Source organism: Anneissia japonica, unplaced genomic scaffold, assembly GCF_011630105.1.
Source record: "Anneissia japonica isolate Jap-2015-1 unplaced genomic scaffold, ASM1163010v1 scaffold287778_len1315358_cov176, whole genome shotgun sequence".
In the NCBI taxonomy this organism is placed as follows: Eukaryota; Metazoa; Echinodermata; class Crinoidea; order Comatulida; family Comatulidae; genus Anneissia; species Anneissia japonica.
Genome location: NW_022702824.1, coordinates 805,476 through 815,279, shown reverse-complemented (window position 1 = coordinate 815,279; position 9,804 = coordinate 805,476). Strand labels below are relative to the sequence as shown.

The window sequence follows — 9,804 nt, the reverse complement described above, 5'->3', positions numbered from 1 at the left end:
GTAGCGAGGCAGGCGGCATGAGTCATAGTTTGTGTATAGTGTAGCTTTGTGCTGCTGCTACAGCCGGGTGACGGAGGATCGGAACCCAAGAGGCATCGAGTCCATTTCCAGACGATTGGGCCGCCCAAAGTATGGACGATCGTGTCGGTCTAGAAGGCCAGCTCAGACAGTGTCGTACGACTCAGCCCGACGCGATTTTTTTGTTGTCGCGTCGGGCATGCTGTGTGAGTTAAACGCAGACGCTAAGGTTTGCGTCGGGGGCAGTCGCGTCATAGAATATTAAGCATGCTTAATATTTCTCACGACGGCTTAAGACTGTCCCCGACGATAAATCGGGTCGGGCTGCGTCGGCCGACGCTGTCTGAGTTGCCCTTTACAATAACTTGCTTCAGACCCCTAAGGGTCTATATTTGCTGAGCTACCCGGTAAAACGGTACCCAGGCATGGGCTGAATGGATCAGCACATAGGGGTACCCCTCTAATTGTCTCGTGAAAGATGTACTGTGTACTTTAAAGTGCTCATGAGCCAAATTATGTAGGCGTACACATGGGCCTATGGTTTATAGTCCTTATTCGAGAAAACTTGTTCCACCACCAGAACCATAGACTATTGTGCAGTTCGAACCTGCGCCGATATTACGGTCCAATATAGTAGCTTAGAGGGATGCTTCCCCTTCAATATTAGGCTCCTGGTTCAAATCCTTGGGCGTGACAACACAGGATTATTTTATGACGAATGAAAAACATCTCCACTCCCTATCTGCCTGCCATAGGCTAAGTTGGAAGGGTCCACCGTCTATAAATTGTTAAGGCCAGAAAGTCAAATGAAATCCGGGACCCTCTTAATAATTTATCCAAATAAAGCGATGTTCTATGAAGCCATAATATGAGGCTTAAGAGGTGTTGCTTTTAGTCATGAGAAAAAAAGCCTGACATTGACAGGATTTTAATCAGAAATCCTGAGATTGGACGACGGAAAGCATCTTAACGATCACCTTAACAGTCCCATAATTGTAGGCCCAGGATTCCAATCAACCGCCGACCTTCCGTTCCCGGTTTTCTGGGCTTCAGCAAGAAAATGGGGACATAGACTGAGGGTACAGTAGGCTTACTAGTACCATAATGATAATATTTGTTATAACAGTTCAAAATCGGGCCCCAATATCTGTGTCATTATTTAAAACAATTAATTACAATGAACCACCCTAAATGTTTTCAATAATGATGGTACACGCGTAACCCCAATAGGCCTTAAGGATGTACATTCCAGACAGATTATTTAAGCCGGGCACTCAATGCGTCGTATGACGGTCGTACGACCGCCGCACGACGTTCCCAACTCCGCTCTCTGTGAGCGATAGACGACGCTAAATTTTTGGTGGCAGTCTGAATGGATCGTCATTAAAAACGATCCGTTGCGCGCACGTCGCCGCGTTGCGTTCTTTATAGCGTAGCGTAGGCCGACGTCCGTCGTTCGCAGTGAGTGCCCGGCTTTGGGGCCAAAAATCATTATGATATGCTGCCTTCCAACTAGCCGCTACACGCGTTACAAGATCACTCAAGTCAAACCACTTCCAGACCGCAAACAATTAGATTCACTCCAATCCCTTCAGGCTAGTAAATAGCGGCTGTCACTTTTAGTTTGTCCATTAATTAGTTACCGGTAAATTAGGAAAATAGGGGTAGTTTTAAAAGCAGCATGTTGTGCAATTACTGTAAGGTTCTACGTCCAACCCGGGTATCAATTTATTTATTTTGTGTGTGTATGACAACATGGTACCCGAACAGTCTGTCGAAACCCAGTTTGCCGAGTCCATGGCCACTCTGCTGAAACCAAGGTTGCCGAATCCAGTTCATCGAAATCATGTCAATCCTCAGTTTGCTGAAACCCAGTTTCCGAACACATTTGCCGAATCTTGCACTCACCGTCGTACAAACGCACGTCCTACGAATGTACAGCATACTGTGCTTTTGAAAACATAGGCCTAATGGGTGGAACAGGGAGGAGCCGTATTTATATAAACTTGAAAGGTAAATACTGGAAAACGATGCTGTCGTGGGAAAACACACTTGAAAGGCATCTGCATGGCTATCAGATAAAATTAGAAATGAAATGAAGGATTAAGCTTCGTATACCTCTCCCACCTCAACCCTCTACCCCCGTTTCCTGACGCCATGACGAGGTCGTTCGGACCAAAAATAATAATTTGCCTATCAGAATAACGTTGATTGCCAATCCCTAATATTATGGTAAGGTATAAAAACAACAATTTGGGCCATAGGCCTACTAAGCCCTAAAAACTCTTCCCGCAAACCCTAGCAGAGATTTTTTTTTTTTTTTTTTTTTTTTTGCCGCTACCCTGACCGAGCCTCTAGTGGCCCCTTAATTCATATATCCTGTCGGACTTGTTGGACTCCCTGCAGCCACCACTGGCATGTGTGTATAATAGCAGATAATATTTTACTTTCTTTAGGTCTACATTATCAGTGGCCGCTGGCGTACCTATGCGCACTCATGTGGCGGTCCGCAGGACCCCTGACATAGAAATTTTGATTGGCCTATTTAATTATTTTATTCTGCTGATCAAGTTTGTTTTAACAGACCGCTATACGAATACAAAGTGATCGCATCGCGTTGGAATGACTCCTGAATGAATTCTCAACCTTACAGATGCAGTATGGTAAAATAGTGTTCCATCGTGAATGTAAAGCTTTTTGTTAATGTTTCACTGCTTTTAATTGACTCTCGGCAAACTGGGCTTCGGAAAACTGTGATTCATGTTTTTAAGCCGCCGGCAAACTGGCATTCGGCAGAATGGGTTTCGGTAAAGTGGACTCGGTATTCTGGCATTCGGCAAATTGGGTTTCGATCCGATAACATAGGTCTATTACCTGTTTACGTTCAATATTGCATCCGATTATGCTACCGTGATTAAGCTATAGTGTGGTATTACTTTTAAAACAAAGTCATAGACTGATCAAGTTAAAATTATAATATCATGTACTATTCAATCTAGTAGGCCATACCACCTCGCCCCTTTTGGCTCGGTGCTTCGGACGTCGCATTACCCTCGCTACCCAGATTTTTTTTTTTCGTCTAACGAGCAGAATCTGGATATATCGCTTTTCCTACGATCCTCTGAACTACTGTAAAAATAGGGCCTTCAATTGGTTTGTCAGTATCACATGGCCTAAAATGTAAGTCGCACTTTTCCAACTTACTTTTGCACTTTCGATTATCACATTGCCTAAAGTTACTCGAGTCAGTAGGCTTGCCTGGTTTCCCGCATCCTACACAGTACTTCTTCTTCTTCATTCCCATAAACTTAAAGATTGTTCGCCAGAACTTTGAGCTAAAAATAATAACAATTTAGGTAGTTAGAACATTTAATTTAATGTACTACCTTATATTCATATTATTTTCTCATAATGATATTTTTAAAATGTTCAACTTTTAATAATAAGTACTTCAATGCTATATGTAGGCTAGGTTCTGTCTCTTATACACATCTAATCCGCCACTGTGAAAGATAAGTGCAGAAAACAATATTAAGACAATTTGTAATGTTTTCAGTCAAAGAAGGGGATGTGTCCCCCGTTTGTTCCACAACTGTGGATCTAACACTGGATTTATTGTTAACAGTTAGTAATATTCAAGCTAAGTTAGTATAATAGTGACGATGATTGTTTAGGACCATATCTATTTGGAATACAACACCCCTATTGTAACATACTACTATGGGAACATATTTATTAAGGAGACACTTAGTTTTGGGTTCCGAAGGTGTCCCCTTAATTGGGGTTCTACCTTCATCTTTAAAATTGTTTATTTGTGCCCTTACTTTGCTGCTATTCTATCGCAAATGCTAATTTTCTCTATATCTTCTGATGAATCCATACGAACTTTCATCTGCTTTCGTAAATATTTCAGAAACCCGCCGCGTTTTTTCAATATGTTATTGTACAGCCAGACGACCCTCTGCCGTTCTCTGTGTGGGTAGTAAAATGATGCAATAAAACGGCGTAGGCGTAGACCGTATGCTTCAGTAAAAACCATAACCAGTGTCATGGCAAATATTATACCTGTAAAAATTTGAATAACATACAATTTATAAATATGAATAAATAATATAAATAATTATTGATTCATTAAATGATAATAATTAATAATTAATTTAATATAAAGCATAGGTTTTTTTGCATTATGCACTACACAAGAATAAATATTATTATGTTGAATATTAAGCCTATTATTACATATTTATGTAACAGAAGAAAAACGAAGTTGAATGCAGATAATTTCGAATTGCAAAATATTAGTGTTAATGTTTATAATTATGAATTAATTATACAATGAGAACACTAGAGGGCAGTATATGATAATAAATAATATTGATAAGTACGTGCTTGTTTAGCGCCCGATATACATAATACTCATAGTCTACATATTGTATCTAATAAATATAATATAATTTTAGATATAAAATAGTTGCAGTATAGATATGTTAATAACTTTTCAATTATAATTTTTAACAGTTTTACTCTCGACTGATTGGTTGTTGTTTGGCTGGTTGATTGGCTAATTGATTGATTGACGAATTGAGTGATTGATTGACTGAATGAATGAATGGAAATGAATGAATAAAAGTATGATTGATATATGGGTGGTGTTAGTTACCTGGTTGGTTAGTCTTGCTTGATTGATTGGTTCATTGACATATAGACTGTGTTGTTCAATTGATGGCGGTGGGTTTAGTTACCGTATCTTCATTAGTTTTTTTTGTTTTTTGTTTTTTTTTTACTCAGTGACAATTTAAAGGTCGTAACATTTCTAACTAAGCACAGAGCAGGGACGGATTTGGTGTGGGGCTGAGGTGATTCAAACCATCTGACTTTTTGGCAGCCCTGCCCCAACCATCCTTCCCACCTCCTTATGAAAAATCCTGGATACGCTTCTGCAACGGTCCTTGTAGAAAAAATGCATTCGGACCAAGATTCAAACCCATCAGTTAGGAGCCTACATCTTACATTGTTAAATCTGAGGTTATGAAGTACCTATTGTTTCGTAAGAACCAACGTTTGGTGGTTTCGGTTGTGGAAGACATTCTGTTACGTCCAAACTAATATTCAGTTGGCTCATTGATTCAAAAGACTCCACAAGACGTCGGTAAACATTTGCAATCACTCCGTCCCCTTCCACCTTTACTTCAACAAATGCAGGTTCTGAAAGCAAGACAACACATAACATGATTTAAAAGGTAATATTATGTCATCACTTTTATCCATATTCATCTGTCTGTGTCTGCTGTAAAGTAAAGGTAAATGTTAGATTATTAAATTAGTGGGTCCTGATTTGTTCTTATTGGTGCAGCCCACCACTATCGATTAATGAGCTGGAATATTTTTATTTAAAAAAAATGAATTTATTCAATATCATCTTATAAACAATCAGACAACAACTAAACATGAAATGATCATGTCCCAATAGAGCACAGGCATATCGGGCGGATAGGCCTAATTCTAAAATTGCGAAAAAGACAATTATTCCATAGTGGTCCCCTACATGAACTGACTAAAATTAATTGAAAAACACGAGTACTTTTTCTCTAACAAAATTCAACGTTTTGTTTCTTACTTTCTAGTTCTATTTTAATGTTGGCGTGCTTTCGGATGACGGTAAGAAACCAATGAATGAAGGAATCGGTGCCAATTATCATGCCGGTATAGAGGGCGTGGGTACACCAGATCACCAAACCCATCGCAAACTTGCGCTTTTCTGGTTTTGCCATACGGAGCGAAGCTGTAAAATTGCAAAATATATCTGTTATATTATAAAACGTAGAACACATACATAAACATAAGCCATCAAACAATAGTTTATATACTGTACCTATATACACATATATTTTAACAAATTTGAAATAATTCCTATGAAATATTATATTTCACAAGTGTCAATACTAGCAACGAAAAATATCATGTCGGCCGTTTTTATGTGTGATAACAGAACCTAAAATCGAGGTAAGGCTAGGCCTAGCCAGAAGCGTTGGATAGGCTAATGTTTTCGGGGCCTACGATATTTCTTCTCACGACCTATCGCAAAATCAACATGAAAAATTCATCCGCATTTATTTTTTGTGTGGAACACAAAAAAAAATCAAATTTCAGCCTTATTTTACATTTTTTTTTATTCTTAGGAATGTCTAAATTCAGTTAAACTAGTAATTCCGTATTATATTTATAAATCTTTATAACATTATACAAAAATTAGATTTTTCTTAAAAATTGAAATTTTGCCGGGAATGGGGCTTTAAGGTGATGATGTGATATTGATGATGAAGATGATGGTGATAATGATGATTTTGATAATGAAGATAGCGATTGTGATTGCTATTATGACGACCGTAATAATTAACTGTTTAGCTGTTCAATAATAATTCCATATGCAACGCTTTCGTACTTTACAAACAACCATATGAAACTGAGGGATAACAGTTGGTTGGTGAAGCGCAATAAGCCTCGAAATTGTTTGGTACGAGCTTTGATTTCCTCCGCCATACTTCCGGTAATATTATCAATTGAGCGTGAAAAGTTGTTCTCCAAGTTGAACTCATGATCCAGCTCGATTTTAACATAAAATACGTCTTTGATCTTTTGTATCACTTTCGAAGCACCTAATAAAACATGAGATTATAAAACAAATGATTATTTGCATTCGATGTCAAAACTATCATACACAGTGGAGTCCTAAAGTTAATTTTAGTCTTGTTGAATGTAATCAGCAGGGAAAATATTTGCGGCAAAGTTGACTGATTTGGCGGCTACTAATTTAATTATTATATTTTTTTTAGGCAATGACGATATAAAACAGTTATGGTTGCCGAGAGTACAGGCACTATCATAGCGCCTCTCAAGCCAAACGAATTCGCCCGCGCTTGCCTTCTTAGGCTAGACCTATGACGGTCGTTGGCAGTCGTAAAACGTGTTTTGTGCGCACTGGTGGGGGTGGGGGCTGAACGATCAGATACTTAAATATAAACGCACCACACTGATGGTAAAATATTCATTAGTGTTGATCTCATTTCTAAACTTCACAATTAAGCATGCTTGTATTTCCACGGCATGCAACTTACCTTTAGATACAAAGCTTGCTATCTTGCCAGAGATATGGCACAACAGTTTTCCAACTGAAAATAAAGAATAAACGTTGATTCTGCACATGTAAAATTAATTCAGCTCGTTCAAATGAATACTTTATATACGATCTGATTTTGTTTAGTTTATTGTGAACATGCAATATGCAAAAAACCGCAGACACAGAGACAACTTTTTTTTAAAATAATATTAGTTGGGTATGGGGGCAGATCTCTACACTGGTGGTAATTAAAGATGATAAATATTTGAGAAAAGCGTATATCTTCATCGAGATTTGAACCCAAGTCCTTCCGTTACCCGGTCGGATACCCTACCAACTGAGCTATAAGGCCAAGTGGTATACATAACAAAATATAAATTATAAGATTTCTATTGAAGACAGAAAACACACTAACTGGGTACTGTGATTCACTTATGCATTACATTGATATGTCTATAAGACAAACCAGTTCATATTTGCTTTTGATGTTTTAAAAAACAAATTTATATTATGTAACTGAAACATTTAAGTAGGAGATTGTTGAACCACATAATACAATAATTACGGTAACCTTTCTCCACTGTCAATCAAACTTAACTACTGGCCAATCAGGTCAGAGTAAGTAATACGCGCTTGTCAAACAAACACGCGTGTTGTCCCACAAACTCACGTGTTAAGCGTACCGGTACGTTAACGCTGTCGTTTTGTAGGACCTCAGCAAGAATTTGGGGCTTGCGGATTAATAGGCTCCATGATTATACGCTTATTGATATTAAATTAGTAGTTTAGTTGACGCTTTGGATATAATAATAATTAAGCTAAAAACACTAAACTGTAACTTAATCATACTTTAGGAAAATACTTCTCACTTGAATTAAATGTTACCTTTGATAATCCCACAAACAGGTTTAGCAATATCCACTATATTACATGCCCAATCAAAAATCTTCGGCGCCTTTTTTTTGCAATTTCTTTTTCCTTTAAGTAAACCATTGTAACACGCCCTCTCTGGTTTTCCAAACTTTTCGTTACATCTTTTAACCGTATCTTTCATCCATTCATAAACACTTCTCGTTATACCGCCTAAAAATCAAAATATACAACATTTTTAACTTCATTGATGGTAAAGTTTAGTTGGAGGCGAGTTTGCTAACGGGCGAGTGTGTTTAAGGTGAGAGTTTGTTAGGGAGAGTTTCTAGGGGTGGTGGTGGGCGACTTTGGATGTTCAGGGGGCGAATTTGAAAGGAGGCACGTTTGTAGTGAGTTGGTAAGGGGTAAATTTGCTAGAGGGAGGGAGGGACTAGACTGATAATTATTTACTGGATAAAGATTCCTTACATTATACACTGTAACAACAGTGTGGAGAATTTAAACACAAAGCTTTACGCTATTTTCCCCACTTCCGTTGACACATTTTAAAAGCTAAACGTATTATGTGAGGTGTATAGCATCAGGTAGTTTTGATATCATGATTACAAACACTTAAACGCATCTTGATGGTGATGGTGTCGATGGTGAGGTTTATGGCAATAATAATGATGATTATGGTAATGATAGGCCTAATGATGATTTTGATTTGATACCGGTACTCACCTATAGAGTCAAGTGCTTCCTGTACTACCTCAAATGCGTCCCTGATCTGGTCGGTAACTTCCTTCACCTCCTGTATCGTATCATTCAAACGATTGAAGATTACTTTAAAAAAAATAAAGCAATTAAAAGGCATTATTAAAAGAAATATCAATAATGATTTTAGGCTTATATATTATTAATGTTAGATCATTATTATACAGTTCGCTCTCCAATGCGAGACCCCTTTAACACCATTTTTACACTTCAAGCAAAACTCCGGACACAACACAAAACCACTTTTTAAAATTACCATTATCTTCAATCTGTTACACAAAGCTAACCCTCTAATTGGAGACCGAAACCCTGAGATCATCCCACACGTCCAGCTCCCAAAGGTGGTGTAATCATCATTAGAGGCCTATCATTTTATCAATTATCAATATCAGTAATCATTATACTATAGGCCTACCTGTGATTAATATTATGATTGTTGTTTAAAACAATAAAAAAAAAAAGAAAAAAAGAAAAACATACCAGCAAGTGGAGCAGTGGCAAGTTCGAAGAGTTCCTTTGTTTGATTGGCTGCAAGCTGCGCACTGCAGAGTTGGCTCTGACTCGCTATATCCAGGTTGATGGCCAGGTTAGCCATAGGACCAGACATCACTAACATGAAACCGTATGCCATGAGAATAGTTCGCCCTTTACCTGGGAATGGAAAGTAGAAAGCAAAACATTTAATTAAGGTCCTCTTGCCCAGAAAAAAAAAAATATATATTATGATTCTTGATATAACGTGACATCACTATGGTCGGAATGTACGACACAGCCGATAAGTTAAATCTTTTCACACGTCTGACGTAGTCTGGCTATTGTTTAGTTTTCAATCAATCACCAGCAAGACTCTCCAAACAAAAACATATAATTAGTTCACTGTTTTGGGATTTCTGCAGATATTATTCTCCTGAAAACGATTAAAGCAACTCAATCGAAACTTCGAGATATTCTCAACCAACAACAACAGTTCTTTTCAGAACTATCTATGTGGTGTACCACAAGCATATAAGTTAAATCTGCCTAACTACTGGGCTAGTTATGAC

At 37.9% G+C, this 9,804-nt stretch overlaps 1 protein-coding gene across 1 annotated transcript in view; it reads right to left on the bottom strand.

The window, feature by feature from the left end:
- The window catches only part of LOC117104061 (DC-STAMP domain-containing protein 2-like), a 13,024-nt gene that overhangs the window by 1,518 nt on the left and 1,702 nt on the right, over window positions 1–9,804 (bottom strand). Inside the window, exons 3-11 of the mRNA XM_033244717.1 lie at window positions 9,242–9,412; window positions 8,729–8,830; window positions 8,021–8,218; window positions 7,134–7,187; window positions 6,417–6,674; window positions 5,636–5,800; window positions 5,056–5,223; window positions 3,843–4,083; window positions 3,223–3,353 (exon numbers count right to left, since the gene is read on the bottom strand). Of these exons, the coding sequence (XP_033100608.1) occupies window positions 3,223–3,353; window positions 3,843–4,083; window positions 5,056–5,223; window positions 5,636–5,800; window positions 6,417–6,674; window positions 7,134–7,187; window positions 8,021–8,218; window positions 8,729–8,830; window positions 9,242–9,412 (1,488 nt within the window). The remainder of the gene's footprint in view (window positions 1–3,222; window positions 3,354–3,842; window positions 4,084–5,055; window positions 5,224–5,635; window positions 5,801–6,416; window positions 6,675–7,133; window positions 7,188–8,020; window positions 8,219–8,728; window positions 8,831–9,241; window positions 9,413–9,804) is intronic.